This window comes from Anomaloglossus baeobatrachus, chromosome 1 (genome assembly GCF_048569485.1).
Source record: "Anomaloglossus baeobatrachus isolate aAnoBae1 chromosome 1, aAnoBae1.hap1, whole genome shotgun sequence".
In the NCBI taxonomy this organism is placed as follows: Eukaryota; Metazoa; Chordata; class Amphibia; order Anura; family Aromobatidae; genus Anomaloglossus; species Anomaloglossus baeobatrachus.
In genome coordinates this window covers 288,380,104-288,403,330 of record NC_134353.1, presented here as the reverse complement: position 1 = coordinate 288,403,330, position 23,227 = coordinate 288,380,104, and the positions used below count along the sequence as shown (strand labels likewise).

General features: G+C 44.9%; 1 protein-coding gene across 2 annotated transcripts in view; it reads right to left on the bottom strand.

Moving 5' to 3' along the window:
- Positions 1 to 23,227, bottom strand: part of EMCN (endomucin) — a 216,931-nt gene that overhangs the window by 165,928 nt on the left and 27,776 nt on the right. For both annotated transcript variants that reach the window (XM_075336840.1, XM_075336850.1), the window contains exon 3: positions 6,302 to 6,382. In XM_075336840.1, the coding sequence (XP_075192955.1) occupies positions 6,302 to 6,382 (81 nt within the window). The remainder of the gene's footprint in view (positions 1 to 6,301; positions 6,383 to 23,227) is intronic.

Sequence of the window (23,227 nt, the reverse complement as noted above, 5' to 3'; positions counted from 1 at the left end):
CCTGGCTATTGTTTCATTTGCTCATCTACTGTCGTCTTCTTTTAATGAAGACACATTCCATCTACAAGATTCCACCTATCTCCTTGGTTACCATGGAGATGTGTAAGCACTGTTGTTTCGCTGCTCTGATCAGAGTATTTAGATCTAGTCAGTTGTGACTCCCATTGTTGGCAATGAATATACTTTGTTCGGCTCAATATATCTGAGCATTTTTTTATTATTATTCATTTTTTTTTTACAAAGTACTAGGAATAAGAAAATACTCCAAACTGAGAATTCAATAAGAATAATATTGTTGAAAATGTCACGTTTTTCTATTCTTTGGGGTAGGGAGTTTTGTGCAGAATATTTTTTTCAGGTGCTTAAATGACTTCAGAAAATAAATTTGTAATATATGATACAGGTGCATCTCAATAAATTAGAATATCATCAAAAAGTTAATTTACGTCAGTAACTCAATACAGAAAGGTAAACACACATATTATATAGAGTCATTACAAACAGAGTGATCTATTTCAAGTGTTTATTTCCATTAATGTTAATCATTATGGCTTACAGCCAATGAAAACCCAAGTCATTATCTCAGAAAATTACAATAATTACCACAAAATGCCTGAAAATGCTTCCTAAGCATTTAAAATGGTCCCTTAGCCTGGTTCAGTAGGCTACACAAACATGGGGAAGATTGCTGACTTGACAGATGTCCAGAAGGCAGTCATTGACACACTACACAAGGAGGTTAAAGCACAAAATGTGATTGCTAAAGAAGCTGGCTGTTCACAGAGTGCTGTATCCAAGCATATTAATGAAAAGTTGAGTGGAAGGAAAAAGTGTGGTAGAAAAAGGTGCACAAGCAACTGGGATAACCGCAGCCTTGATAAGATTGTTCAGAAAAGGCCATTTAAAAATTGGGCGAAGATTCACAAGGACTGCTGCTGGAGTCAGTGCTTCAAGAGCCACCACACACAGATGTATCCAGGACATGGGCTACAACATGGGTCACATTCTTTGTGTCAAGCAACTCATAACCAATAGACAATGCCAGAAGCGTTTTACTGGGCCAAGGAGAAAAAGAACTGGACTGTTCTTCAGTGGTCCAAGGTGTTGTTTTCAGATGAAAGTAAATGTTGCATTTCATTTGGAAATCAAGGTCCCAGAGACTGGAGGAAGAGGGGAGAGGCCACAATCCAAGCTGCTTGAGGTCTAGTGTGAAGTTTCCACAATCAGGGATGGTTTGGGGAACCATGTCATCTGTGTTTTATCAAGACCAAAGTCAGCCCAGCCATCTACTAGGAAATTTTAGAACACTAAAATTGCTCCCTCTGCTGACAAGCTTTCTTGAGTTGGAAACTTCCTTTTCCAGCAGTACTTGGCACCTGTCCACACTACCAAAAGTACCAATACCTGGTTTAATAACCACAGTATCACTGTGCTTTATTGGCCAGCAAACTCATCTGACCCAAACCCCATAGAGAAATGAGAGACACCAGACCCAACAATGTAGATGACCTGAAGGCTGCTATCAAAGCAACCTGGGCTTCCATAACACCTCAGTAGTGCCACAGGGTGATTGCCTCCATGTCACACTGCATTGATGCAGTAATTCATGCAAAAGGAGCCCCAACCAAGTATTGAGTGCATTTACTGTACATAATTTTCACTAGGCCAACATTTTTGAGTTTAAAATATTTTTTTCAGTTGGTCTTCTATAATATTCTAATTTTCTGAGATAATGACTTTTAGATTTTCATTAGCTGTAAGCCATAATCATCAACATTAACAGAAATAAACACTTGAGATAGATCCCTCTCTCTGTAATGACTATATAATATGTGCGTTTCCCTTTTTGTATTGAATTACTGAAATAAATTAACTTTTAGATCATATTCTAATTTATTTAGATGCACCTGTATATGTGAAAAGATCCAGTAGGTAATGTCTGTGACTGGGTTACCAACCGTCCAGAAATACCTGGACAGTCCAGAAAAATTGGGCACTTTTTGGACCTGTCCACAGAGAAGAAACATTTGAGGTGTACATGATTTTTTTTTAGGCTGAAGAAACTTATGTAGGCAATTTTGACTGAAATTATCAATATTTTACAGATTACAGTGAATACAGCTGATGTCGCCATATCAGAATTATGGGGTGTAGAATTGTATCATTTATAATCCTAATGATTTATTATGGTTTTCCAATGTATCGGTAAAAAATATTGATCTCTCCGTTATTTTTTTCTAGGCTGTCCAGAAAAATTAAAAAGTCAAGTTGGCAACCCTGGTTTATGATTATAGATCACCCTTGAAATTAAGAAAAAGAGCTCTATGCAAGGACTTAAGCCCTTTGACATATAGTTCAGAAACATCTGTTTCTCGAAATTTGATATATTTTGGCAAATATCAGCAATGCCGAAAGAGTCTGTGCCATTCCATGAATCCATTTCTAATCTATATTATTTTCCGTTTTTGTGTCAAAATACGCTGAAGGAGTATTTATCAGACAAAAAAACTTTGTAAGAAGTACAGGATTGGACTGCAGAGGACTGGGGTAAAGTTAATTTTTCTGAAGCCCCCCCCTTAAGACAGTTTGAGACATGTAGACAAAAGGTTGCACAGAGAAGAAAAGGTGAGGGGTACTGCGGGTCCTCTGTCATTCCAGGAGTAAATCATCCTGAGGACATTCATCAAAGGGAGTGGATTCACACACACAATTTTACCTAAGGACACTGCCATGAATAAAGAATGGAATCTAACCATTCAGCAAGTGCAACTTCTTGATCCAGGAACAATTTGATCATAAACAATGCTTTTTCCAGCATAATGGAGACCATGTAACAAAGCAAAAGTGATAACTAAGTAGCTCGGTGAACAAACCATTGTCCTTTTTAGTCCATGCCCAGGAAACTCCTCAGAGAACCTGTGGTTAATCCTCAACAATTAAACAAAAGTACAGAAATTTTAGTAAAAACCAAGCAATGTTTAGACAAGCATGAGTCATCACTCAGGATTTCACTGACTAGAATCAAGAGAGGTAATTATTGCCATATACTCTGCCCTGGTCAGACCCCTAGAATACTGTGTACAGTTCTTGGCACCTCAATTCAACAAAGACATTGATATATTGGAGCAAGTCCAAGAAGAGCAACCAAGATGGTAAGCCTGCCAACCATGTCATATGAACACCGGTTAAAAGAACTAGGAATGTTTAGTTTGCAAAGAGAAGGCTGAGAGGAGACTTAATAGTGGTCTACAAATATCTGAACGGTTGTCACAGTGCAAAGGGAACCACCCTATTCTCATTATCACAAGGGAGTACAAGAAACTATGGGATAAAACTAAAAGGAAGGAGATTCAGATTGGACATTAGGAAAAACTTTCTGACAGTGAGGGTAGTGGAACAGGCTACCATAAGAGATAGTGAGCTCTCCATCAATAGAAATCATCAAGCGGAAAGTGGTTAAACATATAGCTGTGATGATTTAAGAGAACCTGCATTCACAGGGAGTTGGACCCGATGGCCCTTGAGGTCCTTTCCAACTCTACCGTTCTATGATTGTATGTCAGGGTAAATAGCGAATGTCTTGAAAAATAAGGATCAACAATGTAAATATTAAGTCTTTACATTGACCTGATGTATTTATCAATAAAAGTGTAAAAATATATGAAGTGCTGAAAATTGTAATTCAGTAACCATAGAAACATCTGACTAAAAGATCTAAAAACATTGAAGCAGCAAACTTTTGGCCACAACTGTACATTTTTACAATTTATCCCTCTTAAGTTTAGTGTTTCAGAGATTATTTGGGGATTTTCTCTAAGGTTGGGTACATAGTCAGTTGTGTCTGGCACGATTTTTTAATGCCTGATACAACTTACGAGAAGGGGTTAGGCACCCGGTTTTCATCAGTAAAAGAGTTTTTGGAATGGTATGCTCAGTGCTTTTTTTGTAAAAAAATATTTGCTGGTACGCATCTCTGAGACGAGGAGCGCGGGGGGGGGGTGCTGTTAGGCGCCGGCGGCTAAGATTGAGGAGGGGGGGTGGGGACGATCTGTCAGCCGGCGGCCGAGTTTGAGGAGTGGGAGGGAGTGCTGTTGTTGCTGTTGTGCTGCCGGGAGATCCTGTGCACGGTTTACTACATACTACAAATAGTACTGTATGCTGGAAAGAGAGGCAGGGGGTGCAGAACTACAAGGCTCAGCATACTCCATCCACTAGTGTATGCAGGAGAGGCATGGGGAGCAGAACTACCAGGCTCAGCATACTCCATCCACTAGTGTATGCAGGAAAGAGAGGTAGGGGGAGCAGAACTACAAGGCTCAGCATACTCCATCCACTAGTGTATGCAGGAGAGCAGACAGCAGCTGCCGAACTACAAGGCTTCAGCATCCTTCAGCCAAGACTGTATGCAGGAGTTTTTTGCCCAAAAACGTAAAATGTAAAAAAAAAAATGACGTGGGCTTTGCCATATTTTTGTATGCTAGCCAGGTACAGCTGCCCCCAACCCCCAGCTGCCTATTTGTACCTGGCTGAGAACCAAAAATATGGGGAAGCCTTATTTTTAATTATTTCATGAATTTCATGAAATAATTAAAAAAAAAAAAGAATGACATGGGTTTCGCACAAATTTTGTGTCCAGCCAGGTACAACTAGGCAGCTGGGGATTGGAATCCGCAGAGTGCCCAAGCTTTTTGGGCACCCCTGCTGCGAATTGCACTCTGCAGCCACCCCAGAAAATGGCACTTTCATAGAAGCGCCATATTTTGGTGCTGTATCCAAGTCTTCCAGCTGCCCTGGTGACAGGTGGCTTGCTGGGTAATAAGGGGTTAGGGCCAGATGTATATTATCAACTGGCCCTAAGCCTGAAATTCATGGTGTCACGCCAATATTAGACATGGCCACCATGAATTTCTTGTAAAGAAAAAAAATCCCACAAGACAGAGAACATATTTTTATTAGAAAGAAAACACAACACAATTAGTGACTCCATCTTTATTGAAATAATGAAGCCCCCTCCGCAGTAATCCTGGGTCAAGGGTCCCGCGCCGTCCAATCCGGATCCAATATCATCTGATCGGTTTGCTGGAAGGCAAAGCGATCAGATGATGTCAGGTTAAAGGACATGAATCACATCACACATCAGCTGGTTATACAATCAGCTGATGCATCAGTGCAGAAAAAACAAAAACTACTCACCTGTCTGCAAAATCCTGGGACACGACTGATCACTCCTGGAGCCGCCGGTAATCAGCTGCTGCAATCACCTCAGAGCATCACCTGATCGCTTAAACCAGCTGGGCGGTAAAAAGCCGGCCCCACCGCTGGACTTAGACTGTCAGCTGATGCCGTAGCGTGACTGCTGATTACCGGCAGGTCCTAAAGCCGATCAGACGTGTCCCGGGAGGCTGCAAACCGGTAAGTGTGAGATTTTTTTTCTAGTGTTCCCGCTTAGCAGCTGGGAGCGGACATGGCGCCGGTGGTAGCAGGGGGAAGCAGGGGGGGGCTGAGTACCGGGGGACCCGATCACCGGCGGCAGGAGCAGCACAGTGATTACAGGACAGGTGGGAGGGAGCGAAGGTCAGTGGGGGGGTTGAATCGGACGACGGGGGGCAACGGAGGTCGGGGGGGGAGTGGAAGACAGCAGAGGGGAGCAAATACCTTACCGGATGGCAGCAGATCGGGTTGACCGGCCGTGACCTCGATCTTCAGCGTCCATAAACATCTTGAAGAGGGCGGGCACCCACCACCCCTCCACATCTGATTGGAGGGATGCTAGCTCCAATCAGATTGGAGGGGGGGAGACACAGAGGTCACCCTGCTCCAGCCAATGGCTGATGATATAGCAAATTTACAAATTAGCCATGTGGACAGAGCCAGAGGTGCTTATCTTCAGCGCTCTTCAGATTTTCCGGTACGCCATACCGGCGCGTACCACCACAAAAAAAGCACAGGGTATACTGATGTAGCATATGTTAACTTGACAGTTAATATGGTTACACATCATTCTGTAATGAAATTACTTTGATATTTTCAATTGCATGTGCAGTCTTAAATGTTCATCAGAGATTTGCTGCGTCATGGTATGTAACATGTTAAATGTCAAGACAACCTTTGTTATATGTGTAATTTGTGGATACAGTGGACTAGGTTGATCACTGTGTTAAGTGGGCAGGAGAGCTAGGTAGAAACTAGGTAGCCAATAGTGGATGGAGAAATATGGAGTGGTGGATATTTGAGGATTCGTTTAACTTATGCCACAGAGTTATATCATCTAATGCCACATCTCTAGAAACAGCCCACTTACCAGTTTTAGATGTAGTATTTGTTGGTAAAATAGTAGGAACACTAGCAGGAACAGCGATAGTAGTAATTAAGACACTGGGACCTGTAATATAGAAGCAAACAATAATAAAACAGTAAGTACTCAATTGATCCAAATATTTAATAAATACATATAATCAATGATAATTTTTCCCAAAAATCTATGTAATTATTGCAGATAATTCTTGCAATTCTGTTAATTCATAACCCCAGAATATAGACTGGTCTTACTGTTTTATGCCTCTGCATCAATACAGCAAAATTAGTATCATGTCACACTACCTGACTAGCTGGATTAGTGGTGAGACTTGCTTGTTTTTCATACAGTATATATGAAGAACCACTATTAATGATGGGCGATCCCCATGATGGTCGGGATCGAGAGCTTTGCTCAATCGTTTTGTAAAGATCGAGATCGGGATCGAGATAACATGATCTTGCGTCCGATCACCGATCTCGGGCTTTACAGTTATGGCAAGGGGCGGGGGGGGGGCTGTAAAATAAAGAATATAGTTAATAATAGACATTGTCATTATACTTACAGGTCCCGCGACGCGTCCTGCAGACTCCCGGCTGCTTATGCTTCTGCATCCTATTATTGCTGTGCCGCCAGTAACCAGCACTGACTTACAGGACCTTCAATGACGTCATAGCCATGTGACCAGTCTGGTGTGAATGTTGATTGGCTTACAGACTGGTCACATGACTATGACATTGTTTCGCCCGGGGACCAGGGGTACTCAGATCCGGGCCACAGAGTCACTTCTGTGGGTATCACGATGGCGTGACCCGGTCTGTGATCCCAGGCTCCACAGTAAAAGGGGATTTGTTAGGGGAGATTGTCCGTGACGCCACCCACGGCTGTGGTGATGGTGGAACACCACCGCTGCTCTGGAAGGGGATCCCGGGAGCGATGACAGGGAGCAGCGTAGTTGTTATGTCCCCTCCGTGGGTAGGGGGGTTGGTTGTCCCGGGGCCCGGTGATGGGATAAGCAGGGGGCAGGGTGCAGTGCTGCAGTGCGGTGCCCGAGGGCACGGGTGTACTCACAAGAAAGTCACACGGAGTCACTGGTGAACTAAGAATTGCCGGTGTCCGAGGCCTCTGGTACGGGGGTGTTAGTGTCCCACACACGGTGCAGCAGCCCTGGTTGTTCCTTCCCTGCAGCAAAGTGCCTTTCTCTCCTTTCTCTTTCTCTTTCTCCTCAGCCGGGAACGGGGAATCCTCTCCCCTGTAGTGATCCGGGTACCCAGGTACCGAGGGGCCACCGCCCAGCTCCGGCTACCTGTTCTGGCCCCTTCCTCACTACGGCCTGCCCCGGCCCTTTTGGAGAACGCTTCACTCCCAGCCGGGAGCTAAACTCCAGACCTCTGTCCTGTCTGCACTCCTCACACTCTCTGCTCCAGCCCCTCCCCTCTCCTCTGCTTTTCCCTTACACTGGGGCTGTGCTTTGTCATGCTGCACCGTGTGAGATCATATTACCAAGGAGGATTAACTCTTTATGTGACACCCTGGCTGTGCCAGGGCGTCACACACCCCCCTGGTAAAACACGGCCCGTCCTCGGGCCGGCTAGGCACCGACATTTTATTAAACTGGAAAAGAATAAAACATTGTAAACATTTTCAATCTTCCCACAGCCGGATGCACATTGCTTAAACGTTGCAACAACAAATAACACTTTTAATACTGTTAACGTAACGGGTCCTTTAGTCACCCACCCAAACAACCTAGCCTTGGTGCTGCCCCTAAAACCCAGGCAGCACCCCTTGACCCCAGTCCAGGAACAGCCCCAAATTGGTCAACGGGACCGGTACTCCGCTGCCGTTGCGGCCGGGCGGACTGCCGGAGCCGTCGTCATCTCCGTCGCGGCCGGGCGGACTGCCGGGGCCGGTGGCATGGTGGTGACAAAGGTGAGGCCTGGGGACCCCAGGTCTGGGTCCTCCCCAACAGGCGCTGCGGGCTCCGCTACCAGTAACAGGGGTAACGGGTCGGTGCATCGCTGCGGCGGCCTCTCCAGGAACCAAATGTTGGCAGAGTCCTGGCGTCCCTGCCTGTACAGTCCTTGTCACATAAGCTGCGGTTCCTTCTTTCTGCTCCCCCCTGGTACTTGGGAGCAGTCCTTCCAGCAGCTTTTAAAGTTTCTCTTTTCGCTTCCGGTCCTCCGGAGCTTCACTTCCGCCCGCGTTCTCAGGGGGCGGAGCCTCTTTTTCGCGCCCACCGCTCGGAGAAGGCGCCAAGCTGTTGTTTTTGGCGCCTAAAATGGCGGCTAAAATGGCGGATTTCAAGATTTTTGCAGCGGATCACCGCTGACAGTCCACAATAAGGCGCACTTCCTCCAGGTAACTGGACGGGTTCGATCCTGTTCGTGACGCCAAATGTTTCGCCCGGGGACCAGGGGTACTCAGATCCGGGCCATAGAGTCACTTCTGTGGGTATCACGATGGCGTGACCCGGTCTGTGATCCCAGGCTCCACAGTAAAAGGGGATTTGTTAGGGGAGATTGTCCGTGACGCCACCCACGGCTGTGGTGATGGTGGAACACCACCGCTGCTCTGGAAGGGGATCCCGGGAGCGATGACAGGGAGCAGCGTAGTTGTTATGTCCCCTCCGTGGGTAGGGGGGTTGGTTGTCCCGGGGCCCGGTGATGGGATAAGCAGGGGGCAGGGTGCAGTGCTGCAGTGCGGTGCCCGAGGGCACGGGTGTACTCACAAGAAAGTCACACGGAGTCACTGGTGAACTAAGAATTGCCGGTGTCCGAGGCCTCTGGTACGGGGGTGTTAGTGTCCCACACACGGTGCAGCAGCCCTGGTTGTTCCTTCCCTGCAGCAAAGTGCCTTTCTCTCCTTTCTCTTTCTCTTTCTCCTCAGCCGGGAACGGGGAATCCTCTCCCCTGTAGTGATCCGGGTACCCAGGTACCGAGGGGCCACCGCCCAGCTCCGGCTACCTGTTCTGGCCCCTTCCTCACTACGGCCTGCCCCGGCCCTTTTGAAGAACGCTTCACTCCCAGCCGGGAGCTAAACTCCAGACCTCTGTCCTGTCTGCACTCCTCACACTCTCTGCTCCAGCCCCTCCCCTCTCCTCTGCTTTTCCCTTACACTGGGGCTGTGCTTTGTCATGCTGCACCGTGTGAGATCATATTACCAAGGAGGATTAACTCTTTATGTGACACCCTGGCTGTGCCAGGGCGTCACAACATCATCAAAGGTCCTTTGAAATGAACTTTGACTGTCACTGTGCGAGTGTCACATCACAGCACACAATCTCCCCATGGGTCAGCTGCTTATATTTCTATGTAGCTGAGGTGCTCCTGTCCGGAGATTGTCAGGCACGAGTCATACCCCCAGTGTCAGCTTTGCTACATGCTCTGTACGGAGCGATGTAGCAGAGCTGACAATGCTCTCTGCTTCTCATTGTGTATAGACTGTGTCTGTACAGAGTGATGAAGCACAGATGACATTGCTGTCCCTGTGGACTACGTCGGACTGAGGATTTTTTTTATAGTAAAGATGGAGTCTCTAAATATTTTTTTTGTTTTATTTCTAATAAAAAAATGTTTTCTCTGTGTTGTGTTTTTTTTTTACTGCTTATTACAATTTCATGGTGGCCACGTCTAATTTGGCATGACACCATAAATTTCGGGCTTAGTACCATCGGAGAATACAAAGTTGGTATTAATCCCTTTATTACCCAGCATGCCAGCACCACCAGGGCCACTGGACGAGTCGGGTAAAGCGCCAGGAAATGGCGCTAAGAAACAATGTGCCATTTCCAGGGGCGGCTGCGGGCTGCAAATACTCCCAGCCCCCAGCCTTTACCTGACTGGTGATCAAAATACAGCGGGAGCCCATGCATTTGTTTTTATTATTTTTTTTTAAAGAACGCGTTTAATCATGTGCTTTTTTTTACAGCCCCTGGACCCGATCTGTACCCGATCTGTAACACGAGCTTCCCAGGAAAGCTTATGATTGGCATCGTTTACACGATCACTATGAGATCGGTAGGATCCCCGATCTTTACAGATCAGGATCGCCCATAACTAACCACTACCTCCTTCTTTTCTTTGCTGCATTCATTTTAAAGAGACCCTTTATCCCAACTTTAAATTTTACTAAGAAAAGACTGCCCTACTTAGGAAAGTGGTCCATAACCTAACCAAGAATACTGATGACAACAGTGAATACAGTACCAACATCTTAGGTGCTGGCCGAGCCCAGCAGAGGACAAGCAGGGGATGGGTGTCTCAAGCTCTCCTCAGAATTCACCATAGCACTGCATTGGCCATTTTGAAAACAGATGGGGAAGCAGAGGCAGTAGCAGCATAAATGTAGAATTGATGACCACACATCAATGCTAGAGCTGGCTTTAGATTGGTGCTGTGTCTGGTATCTCATATTGATGTCCACCATGATAATATGCTGAATAGCGGTAAAATAATACTTTAATGCAGTGCACATATAGCCATACTGTTGAGTGATCAAATTACACTGCCTGACTAAATGGGTGACTAAAAACCCTAGTCAATTAGTCAACTAATGATCGAGTTTCTATGTAGTGCAGGTGCATTTCCTGAAATTTAGTTACCCAGTGTGGAAATCAGTATGGTACCCCAAGGTACCTAGGCAATCAGAACAAGTGTCACTACCTTTGGTAGCTACAAGCCACACAGAGTGCCACTGTTAGGGTATGCTCATACGAGCGTATGACTCGGATGAGTGCAATTCGAGAAAATCTCGCATTAGGAATGCAGGTGGTTAACCTTTTAATCATCCAGATTCTGAATGAATGAAAAGTCGCAGTATGCTGCGATTGTCAGGAGAGATGTGTCACTCGCACCCATACAAGTCTGTGGGTGCGGGAGAAACATTAGACTGCACTCAGATGACATCCAAATGCAGTGTTATAATCACATCAGCTGACAATGGAGGAGATGGGAAGATTAATCCCTTTCTTTCCTCTGCAGCTGTGATCTGATCGCAGGATCGGATCACAGTTGCATGACACTCGGCTCATGCTGGCAGCAGAGTGGGAGCCGAAGGTCATTAGCATATCACATCCGATGCATGCATCAGATGCCATACGATCGTGTGAATCCAGTCTTAGACAGTATGTGTTCAATAAATCTAAATCTAACATGAAAAAAACCCCATGCATTCAAAATAGTCTATATCCTGAGCAAGGTTTGTCAAAATGGACAAACCCTTTAAATACCAAAATTTTACCTGTAACAATATAAAGAATGTTTCAATGCTGTTTAAAACATAATGCATTCTTGAGACATCTTCTATTGTAGCTGCAGTTTCTGCTTGATCTCATGTCCTACACCCCTAGCGTCATTAGGGTTTTGTTGTTTTCCAATAAAGTGGCACTTTTCCATTTCAAAGTAGTGTAGCGGTATGCCAAGTATGTTACTGGACTTATAATCAGGAAGTGGCAAGAATAAAACATTATGCAGCCATTTGGAGCACAATAAGATACTTGGCCACTTAATATATTTAACCGTAAAAGTAATGAAGGAAAACATGGCTTTATAGCACCAGAGCCATGAGTATCATATTTATCAGTAGTTGTGTTTCCTTTCAAACCGCCCTCAGGGATTAACAGATGTCTGTCTTTGTCCTGTTTACACCTCTTTTAGAAAGATATGTTCCTGTTGATGGAAAAAACAATCTGTAGACTCCCCCTGGGCTACATGATTAGATTTCACAGATCCAGTGGTGTAAGCTACTATACTATCAGATATTATGTGATTTTGGTCATTGCCATAGCTGTTTACCAGTGCCTTCTACATTCTCAGCTTTGTGAAAAAAATAATGTGATCGGACAATACCAACACATGTGTTATGCACTCATGCTAATTAGCTAATTGGGTTTATATGCGTTGCTAACAAATAGCCATTTTATGACTTCTTCTTTGACCTTACTCTTTCCTTACACTTTTTCCTCTCCTCCACAGCTGTGATTTGTTCTCAGGAACGGATCACAGTCGCACGATACTTGGCTCAACTCGCAGCCAGGGCCGTATTTACCACTAGGCACTGGAGGGCACGTGCCTGGGGCAGCGCCTTCCAGGGGGCGGCGCCAAAACTGAAACAAAAAAAAAATTATTTTTTTTTTTTAAATCTTCCTCTCTCATCCAAACTCTTTATTTAATCCTGCATCTTTTTGGAGGAGGGAGGGGGCAACATGGAGGATGCGCGGGATGAAGCATGATGTGGGAGCACAACATGGAGGATGGGGGGAATGAAGCATGATGTGGGGGCGCAACATGGAGGAGGAGGGGATGAAGCATGATGTGGGGGTGCAACATGGAGGATGGGGGGATGAAGCATGATGTGGGGGTGCAACCTGGAGGATGGGGGGATGAAGCATGATGTGGGGGTGCAACCTAGAGGATGGGGGGATGAAGCATGATGTGGGGGTGCAACATGAAGGATGGGGATGAAGCATGATGTGGGGGCGCAACATGGAGGATGGTGGGAATGAAGCATGATGTGGGGACACAACATGGAGGATGGGGGAATGAAGCATGATGTGTGGGGCGCAACATGGAGGATGGGGGGGATGAAGCATTATGTGGGGGTGCAACATGGAGGATGGGGGGATGAAGCATGATGTGGGGGTGCAACATGGAGGATGGGGGATGAAGCATGATGTGGGGGTGCAAGATGGAGGATGGAGGGTGAAGCATGATGTAGGGGTGCAACATGGGGGGTGGGGATGGAGCATGATGTGGGGGCACAACATAGAGGATGGGGGGATGAAGCATGATGTGGGGGCACAACATGGAGGATGGGGGGATGAAGCATGATGTGGGGGTGCAACATGGAGGATAGGGGGATGAAGCATGATGTGGGAGTGCAACATGGAGGATGGGGGGGTGAAGCATGATATTGGGGCGCAACATGGAGGATGAGGGGATGGAGCAGGATGGGGGTGCGCAGTATGGTGGATGGAGCAGGATGGGGGTGCGCAGCATGGGGGATGGAGCAGGATGGGGGTGCGCAGCATGGAGAATGGGGGGATGGAAATTGAGGGTGGTGGACAGCATAGCGAATGGGGGTTGCAGTATGGAGAATGGGGTAGCATGGGGGGAGGCATCGTATGGAGAATGGGGTAGCATGGGGGGAGGCATCGTATGGAGGATGGGGTAGCATGGGGGGCTCTGTATGGAGGGAGCTTGATATGGAGAAGGGGCACCATGGGGGGGCTTGGTATGGAGGGGCTTGATATGGAGAAGGGGCACCATGGGGGGACTTGGTATGGAGGAGCTTGATATGGAGAAGGGGCACCATGGGGGGGCTTGGTATGGAGGGGCTTGATATGGAGAAGGGGCAGCATGAGGGGACTTGATATGGATAAGGGGCAGCATGAGGGGACTTGATATAGAGAAGGGAAGGCATGGGGAGCATTTAGTTAGGACCCTGGGTGGGCCCGGTATGCAGAATGCGAATTAGAAGGTTCATTATAGAGTGGGGACAGCATGACGGGGGCAGTGAAGTGGGTGCTGCATGGAGAGGTGGGGACAGTGGAGGACATAGTTCATAAATGAGGAAGGTCTGGAGGGTGTAATTCATAGTGGGGAGGGCAGTGGGGGTTTTCATTTGAGGGAACAGTGTAGTGGGAATATGTTATAGGAGAGAATAATGTAGAGGCTATATACTATAAGTGAGTGTGAGGGGTCATTGTTTGTGCTGTGAGCTAAGTGATGGGCAATTATTTATTCTTGGGCACAGCCTAGAGCTTACTTATGGTGGTTACTCTTTAGTGAGTAGTATTATATTGACACTGTTTGTCTTAAAGAGAGTTTGTCACCAGGTTTTTGCCACCTAATTTGAGAGCAGCATAATGTAGGGGCAGAAATCCTGATTCCACCGATGTCACTTACTGGGCTGGTTACTGTAGTATTGATAAAATCACTGTTTTAATCAGCAGTAGCTTATCTTTACAGGTGTGCTGCAGGTAGTCCCGCATATTCATGAGCACTGTAAAACTGCGAGATCTGCAGCAGAGAAAATAACAGCAAACAGCTCAGTAAGTGACACATTGCTGGAATCAGGGTCTCTGTATCTACATTATGCTGGTCTCAGATGGGGGAGCAAAAACCTGGTGACAGATTCCCTTTACGGGCACTGTTTCAGTATGTGGTGCAGCAAACCAAACAAGAGGGAAGTCTTGGGAGACGCAGGACAATGTGTTGCTAAGAACGATGACATTTTACTTTTTCTCCCAAAATGGCAATTAATCTGCAGACACATTTATACAGGGGACGTCGCTCTGGCATGTACAGTTTTAACTTAATATTTTATTCTATATATGCAGACGGTTCTGTCCCCCCTGGCGCGGCCGATGTCTTGGTGCAGAGGTGCACTCTTCCATTTGCATATTAAATACAGTCCCTCGTCCTTAGGTGAGAGTCAGTGCTGTCTAAAATCACTTAGCATTTCTGCACCTTTCGTTATTGAATGTTCTCAGTGACATCTCAGGTCTCTTCATCAGGCATGGTATGACAAAATATCTGAAGAAACACAAATATATGCACAAACAGAGCAGAAGGATGGCATAATAAAAGACATTTAAATAAACAAACACTGAGCTTAGAAAGGGAATCCTTAATTAGCTTTGATTAGTTGTGAGTTTTATTGTCCCAATATCCATATTTTCAGATATTTTGTCATACCATGAAGGGACCTGAGATGTCTCGAAAGCTTGCTTTATAACATCACTTTATTTTATTTTAGTTAGCCATTAAAAGGTATCACAAGATTATAATTTTGCTCCTCTCACTGAGAACATTCAATAATTTTTCAACTGGCTAACATGGTACCAAAACCTTTTCACTTGCACCTTTTGTGACACTGGAGGAGCAGAGTAGTACTCCAAGTGTCAATGTGGGTGCGTGCAGAATGTGACTGCAGTGTCAGTGTGGGTGTGCACAATGTGACTGCAGTGTCAGTGTGGGTGCGTGCACAATGTGACTGCAGTGTTGGTGTGGGTGCGTGCACAATGTGACTGCAGTGTCAGTGTGGGTGTGCACACAATGTGACTGCAGGTACATTCTGATACCTGGTTGCTGCCTGTATATGACTGCAGATTCAATGAGGAAGGGTGTTGAAGTGAGCAGACAGCACATCACAGCGCCGTGTCCCCCTCCTCGCTGGAGCCGCTCACTTCTAAACTTCCAGGTGCATCAAGTGGCAGCTACAGACAAAGGATTCAGGCATCAGAACGCAGCACTGATGCTTGGAGTGTGCTGCTGTGCTCCTACTGTGTTGTGTGCATACCTGCACTGACACTTGGATTGTGCTGCTGTGCTCTGCCATGTTGTGTGCACACTCGCACTGACACTTGGAGTGTGCTGCTGTGCTCCTCCTGTGTTGTGTGCACACCCGCACTGACGCTTGGAGTGTGCTGCTGTGCTCCTCCAGTGCTGTGTGCACACCCGCACTGACGCTTGGAGTGTGCGGCTGTGCTCCTCCATGTTGTGTGCACACCTGCACTGACACTTGGATTGTGCCACTGTGCTCCGCCATGTTGTGTGCACACCTGCCCTGACACTTGGATTGTGCCGCTGTGCTCTGCCATGTTGTGTGCACACCAGCACTGACATTTGGAGTGTGCCACTGTGCTCCTCCAGTGTTGTGTGCACACTTATACTGACACTCGGAGTGTGCTGCTATGCTCCTCCTGTGTTGGGTGCGGTGCAGACAGAAGATCTGATGTTATAGTGCTCACTCTTACCAATAGATCACTATTAATCAAGACAAAGACTTGGCTATTTTCCTATATTTGGTGGTATTGGTGCACCCAGGCTTAGGCCGCGCTGAGGGTGCACAGAAATGTCCTCATTTTCATATCAAATATATGTGGCTTTTTCAGTAAATATTAAAGAGAACCTGTCACCATTTTTCGATATTAAACTGCCCCCAATGTCTTGTTAGTGACGCAGTGTAGGCGATGCACATTTTCTGACTAACAAAACATTTGGGTTACTTTAATATTAAAAAGATTACGTGACCGGTTCCTTTTAAGCTGAACTCTATATGGGTGGGATTATTTCTCCTCAGACCACGTCCTTCATATAAATATTTCTGCAGTCTAGGTGTCATTTTGGGGTGACAGATTCCCTTTTAGTCAGCTTACAAATCATCTCACCCAACGAATGAAAGTTTTTGCTCGTGCATCGGGTGATCAGTTTCCCATCTTTGGCTGAAGTGTTAAGGCTGCTTTAAAGGGTTTTTTCACATTGGAAACTTATCCCCTATCCTTGGGATGGGGAATAACTTTCCAATCGCTGGGGGTCCGACCACTGTGGCCCCCAGTGTTTCAGAGAACCAGAACATGCAGACAGAATGGATGTTGGGAGTAGAATTTCATAGTCCTGTCTCCTGAGCTGTGCACTTAAGAGGTCTTTTGAGCATTTGGTGGGGGTCTCAAGTCCCACCCCATGAGGCCACTTCTCCCTACTGAGCCCACCTCTGCCCTACTAATCTACTCAGAATTAATGGACCCAAACATATAAGATATCCTCCAAAAGTTAAGTCTAGTGCCTGTGACTAAACAGTATTGTGGTTCCTATATGGTCCACAGTCTAATCATGGCTGGTAACAACTACCAGCATCTTCTTACCATTGTTCAGGACATACTGGGAGTTGTATGTTAATGCAATACATATATGTATATGGGTCTAACCTGACACTGCACTTGATTGCTGTACAAAGTTGGCAATGTATCCATGTACTAATGGTGGTTTTGGTGATGTATTATTGTCTTTAGGGTCGTTTTGGTGATGTATTACCGTATTGACAGTAGTTCTGCTGATGTATTACTGTACTAACTGTGGTTTTGGTGATGTATTCTTGTATTTAGTGTGGTTTTAGTGATGTATTACTGTACTGATGGTGGTTCTGGTGATAGTCATGTGGCTGTTGTAATCTTTACCTTATCAGTCTTGATCCTAAAACATAGGGCAGTGTGCTGGACTAAAATTACAGCTATCTGCATGTCTGTCAGCCGAATAAGTAAAGGACTAAAGCCCCCATAGACTGTAGTCTGATCTTTCGTCCGACACCTATCTTGCTCGGCTCTCCAATATACAGGACCACTCATTCTGCAAAGTGTTTCTATGTTCTTTATTAGAGCCACTGCTAGACATCTCCGGCAGCAGCTTATCATTTAGAGGATAATAGGATCTACACTCTGTAATCAGACATGCTGGAACCTTTTTCCCCCGACAATCAGAAGTTAGAGCCCCCATTCACATTGGACTGTCAGCAGAACCTGTCGATAGTGGTGGGTTTAGACAACTTTAGGTTAATGTGTATGGAGGTTATAACTACTATCTGAAGGCTTTAGGCACCCTCAGGGCATGTGCACATGTCTTGTAGATGTCTGTGAACTCCCTGAGTTATTCAGACACAAGACGTTTGAGGACATAGTCGTCATTCTATCCTGAAGCAATTTTTTATTTTTTTTTTTGCTGTTGCTTCTTGGTTGTTTTTGTCAACATCTGTTAGCTACTGGATTTTACTTATTTTTTAAATAAACTAGTAAGCGGCATCCAAGCAGCAGCCGCCCATATAATGGTCCGGTCACTTTCAGCCACTTTATATGTGAGGAAACCTGACCCGGTTAAAAAGCTCCAAAGACTGAACATATGGACAGCAAGTCATTTTTATATTGCAGTATATGAGTTCATTCTTTTTATATTTAGAGTTTGGGTTTTTTGGGCAGGTTACAGGGCGGATCTGTCTGAAAACAAAATGCTGTGTGCACATACCCTTAATCTGACTGATCAGAAGGGGGCGCCACCACTGACAGTGCCTAGGGCAGCATGAAATCAAAATATCCATCCAAATACCATCCAAACATCCAAATACGGCACTGCTCGGAGCAGAGTCTGAGCCGGTGGTCATTAGCATATCGTATCCGCATCAGAAGCGATACGCAAGTGTGACTCTACCCTGATCTAAACTCTCAGGTCATGTGCACATGCTGAGTATTTGGTGATTTTTTTCCCCTCAGTATTTGTAAGGCAAAACCATGAGGGAGTAAAAATTCAGAAGTGGTGAACATGTATCTAACCTCTTGCTCTGACTGATCCACTTCTGGTTTTGGATTAAAAATACTGAGGTAAAACACTAATTACCGTATTTTTTGTTTTATAAGATGCATCGGATTATAAGATGCACCCCAATTTTAAAGATAAAAAAAGGTAAAAAAAAGGGGGGCCATCTTATACTTCGGTGGTGTTTTACTGGGGGGGGGCGGCAGAGGTGGTGGAGTGACGTCCCAGGAAGCAGGGGCGGTTGTTGTGCTGGTTGTGGTGGGGTTTGTGCTGGCTGTGGTGGGGGTTGTGCTGTCTGTATGGAGCAAAGAGGCGTGGTGGATGTCAATGATACTCTGTCTGTGGTGCGAGCTTCAAAAAAATGGCACCCGGAGTCGGCACATGTGCAGATTGAGCTCTCGGCTCAATGACAAGCCGAGATCTCAATCTGCGCACGCACCACCCACAGGCGCCATTTTCCTTACGCCTGCTCCTATGAGATCAATAGGCTGGAGACGGTGCCTGTGCAGATGAGATCTTGAGCCGAGAGCTCCATGTGCACACGCCCTGACCATTATTTGAAGCCCACACCGCCGACAGAGCATTTCACCCTCTGCACCGCCCTGCTGCACACAGCCCCCACCGCAGCCAGTCCAGCCCCCACCGCAGTCAGCACATCCCCACCGCAGCCAGCACAGGGCTTCGCAGTCAGCACAGCATCCATTCTCCACCTCTCAGTAAGCTACATTCGCATTATAAGACACACGCCTCATTTTTCTCCCAAATTTTTGGGAGGAAAAGTGTGTCTTATAATCCAAAAAATATGGTATATATTCAATGTTACTTGGGACTTATGGGTCTATGTGTCTGAATGACCCTTGATGAAGCTACGATGGTAGCGATATGCATGGCGCTCCTTCTATAGAGTTGCATGGGGCGGTAGTCATGGGCGAGGGATTGACTCCAGATACCTTGGCATGCTATGTGTTATATCTGCTCCTGGCTGAGAGTGTGCACTTATGCCGTGTGGCTGAGAACCCATGTAGGTCGCATACTGCTGCTGATGTCAGCTGGCCAGGATCAGATGATGACTCACACTTACAAGGAGACCAAGAGTTCACTTTAAATAACAACTTTTTTCTCTTTACCAGTGCATCCCTGTGAAGCGTTACAACACACACTGTGACAGTCACCCTCATTTCCTGCAGCCCCACGTCCAGTCTCTTTAAGGGTCCCATAATGAACAGAGTAAGGCTTTGAATTCCCAGACGTCTAGAGTAATACCACTCGGTTGTTTGAGAACATTTACGCAACAGGGGAGGTTAACCCAGTACCTTGACGGTTAAGGGGCCTTGCCACTAGAGTCCTGCATCAGTAGAAGTCAACTAGTACCTTGATGGTTCAAGGAGCCTTGCTGCTAGGGTTCTGTCTTCCGGCTCCCATCATCTGAGGCCACCCTGTTTAAGGATCAGTCTCTAGTTACAAAGCTATTCCCCCTATGTATCCAGACACTCTCGAGGTTCACGCTATCTTACCTTCTGTCTCTTTTCCTTTGTTGCCACAAGCCACCTACTGCATGAAGCTTTCAAGACCAGCCAACTACACATCTGTCACATTTGCTCACTAGGCCTTCACTGACTAATTCCATAACGAACCGTCACTGCTCTTTTCAATTGACACATCCTAGGGTGGGCTAGTCTCAATGTTAATTTGTCTCTGTCCCTATCATTACTACATATACATTTTTACACTATAAATGACAATGATTAAGACAACTTGTTGAAACGCGTCGCTCTGAACTGGGGCTAGAATTTACTTTTGCATGTCCCTGGATTTTTTATTCATTCTATTATTCCAATAAAGAAAGAAAAAAACTTTTTTATTCAATACAAGTCTGCACTGGATTTATACATCTTTATTGATAAATGACAATATATTACAATCCATACATTATCACCACAGTTCACAATACAATATATGATGCAATTGATGACTTCAGGGGAGGGGTAGGAACGCGACAGCCACAGTCCAATACTCTCACATTCCTCCCCTCTTTAACAATGGTAGTGTTTGATGATTCACAATCTTTAAGACACCAATCACATTACACAAAACACAAATAAACTACAGTCTCTGCTTCAGAAGATGGATGATGTTCTCCTCCTCTGGGACATTATGATCTCAATCCCACTATGTTGAGACCCTATAACAATAGTGTCCAAGTTGTTTAACTGGGGGCCTATAGGGCAACGTAACACACAGCCTTTGTGGTCCTAGGGCATAGTCCATGAGAGTCCACAACGTCACTAAGCAGCCGGCCAATAGAAGCGAAGGGGCGGAGATGAGTGGGACATAACATTCCGCCCACCTCCTTTCATCCTCATTTCCGGTGGATGCAGGTAAAGTGAGGTTCCTCGTTCCTGTGGTATCACACATAGTGATGTGTGTTGCCGCAGGAACCACGAACATCATCGTACATGCAGCTGCAACGATAATTGGGACTTGACCACCATGTAACCGATTAGCGATTTTGACTGTTTTTGCAACGATTCAAAATCGCTCAAAGGTGTCACATGCAACGACATCGCTAACGCGGCCGGATGTGCGTCACAAATTCCGTGACCCCAACGACATCGCTTTAGCGATGCCGTAGCGTGTAAAGCGGCCCTTAGCCTTTTACTTTTTTTTATCTACTTGGATTAGTACAGTGGAGTAAACCACTCCTAAACCAAGGGGGTAACATTCAGTTGACAGTCTACATACATGCCCTCTAAATAAAAATAAGATGAAAACTTGAATGGAAAAGTAAGAATTTGAATATTGTTTGCTGAGGCATATTTCAATATATGATTAAATTAAGTCTGTTAACTTTAATAGAGTTTGTCATACTTTGCTATTTCATCACATTCCAGTAAAACCTTTTGTCAACGAAACATCTTTTTCAATTATTAAAGGGCACATAATTGGTGTAGCTCTCATTATGCCAGTTTGAATAGGGATTAACAAATAACTAACACAGTTTTACTACTAAAATTATCAAATAAAAAATTATGTAAATTATAGTTTATTACTAATCACAATTTAGCTGTTAAATATATAATAACAGGTTTGCAAGGGTAAAATTGTTTGAAAGGTAAGAGGTGATTTTTATATACTTTCGATAGCTATAGACAGTAAAAATATGAAAAAAAATTCCATCATTTACATTTTTTTCACAAATACTGATTCCATAGTCTTCCAAAACAATAAAATTCCACAAGCAATTCCTTTTATTCTTTTCTCAAGATGGTGCTCTAGTGTATTCCAGTGATGTTCCTAGGTTGATGGAAAAAAATTTACATTGAGTGCTTTGTCTGTGAGTGGTTGGAAACTCTTTATGGATTCATCCAAAAATAGTCTGAAAGCTGTGCTATTGCACAATGGCAGCATGTATGCTTCAATACCTGTAGGGCATTCTGGGAACTTCAAAGAAAGATAAGAGAATTTAGACTTTATTCTTAAAAAAATTAACTACAAGGATCATGGATGGTCAATATGTGATGATCTGAAAGTTCTCTCTTTGCTCCTTGGGCAGCAAGGAGGATATATGAATCGAATAGCCGAGATAGGACACACCAGTGGAGCCAAACCAGTTGGCCAATGAGAACATCTTTGCAACCTGGACTCAAGAATATGTTTGCGGAAAGTTAAGTTGATCCCACTAAAGTTCTCCTGCCACCACTCCTTATTAAGCTTGGACTGATGTAATAGTTTGTAAAAACTCTACCAAAAGAAGGAGAAACATTTGTGTGTACCTGTGTACTAAGTTTCAAGAACTGTTGAAAACAAATCTGAAGGAAGGCCTTTTTGTGGGTTCAGCTATTTGGAAACTCATGAAGGATGACATGTTTGAAATAAAAAAGAAAGATATTAAAAAAAATGCTTGGGATTCTTTTAAAGAAGTGAAGAAATTTCTAGGGAACAACAAAGATCGAAAATTTAAGTCCATCGTCGATAACATGCCGAAACATGTCAAAGCTTTGGGTTGTCTCATGAGTTTGAAATGACATTTTTGATGGTCCTATTTGGAATACTTTTCTGAAAACCTTGATGTTGCTAGCAAAGGGCAAGGAAAAAAAATGTCATTAGGATATCAAGGAGATGGAACAACGATGCCAAGGTAGATGGTACATGAACATGAGGGGGACTAGTGCTGGATGCTTCACAGAGAAGATCTGCAGTCCTTCTATAAGAAAAAAGGTAGCAAGTGAAGCTTTGAAGTGAAAAGGAAAAGGTGCATGAATTAATTTCCAATAACGTTGCAGAATATTCAATAACTAAATATATATATAGATATACAGTACAGACCAAAAGTTTGGACACACCTTCTCATTCAAAGAGTTTTCTTTATTTTCAGGACTCTGAAAATTGTAGATTCACATTGAAGGCATCAAAACTATGAATTAAAACATGTGGAATGAAATACTTAAAAAAGTGTGAAACAACTGAAAATATGTCTTATATTCTAGGTTCTTCAAAGTAGCCACCTTTTGCTTTGATTACTTTACTGATTGGGTTCAGGTCTGGTGACTCTGGAGACCAGGTCATCTGGTGTAGCACCCCATCACTCTTCTTCTTAGTCAAATAGCTCTTACACAGCCTAGAGGTGTGTTTGGGGTCATTTTCCTGTTGAAAAATAAATGATGGTGGAACTGAACGCAAACCGGACAGAATAGCATGCCTCTGCAAGATGCTGTGGTAGGCATGCTGGTTCTGTATGCCTTCAATTTTGAATGATTTCCCAACAGTGTCACCAGCAAAGCACCCACACACCATCACACCTCCTCCTCCATGCTTCACGGTGGGAACCAGCCATGTAGAGTCCATC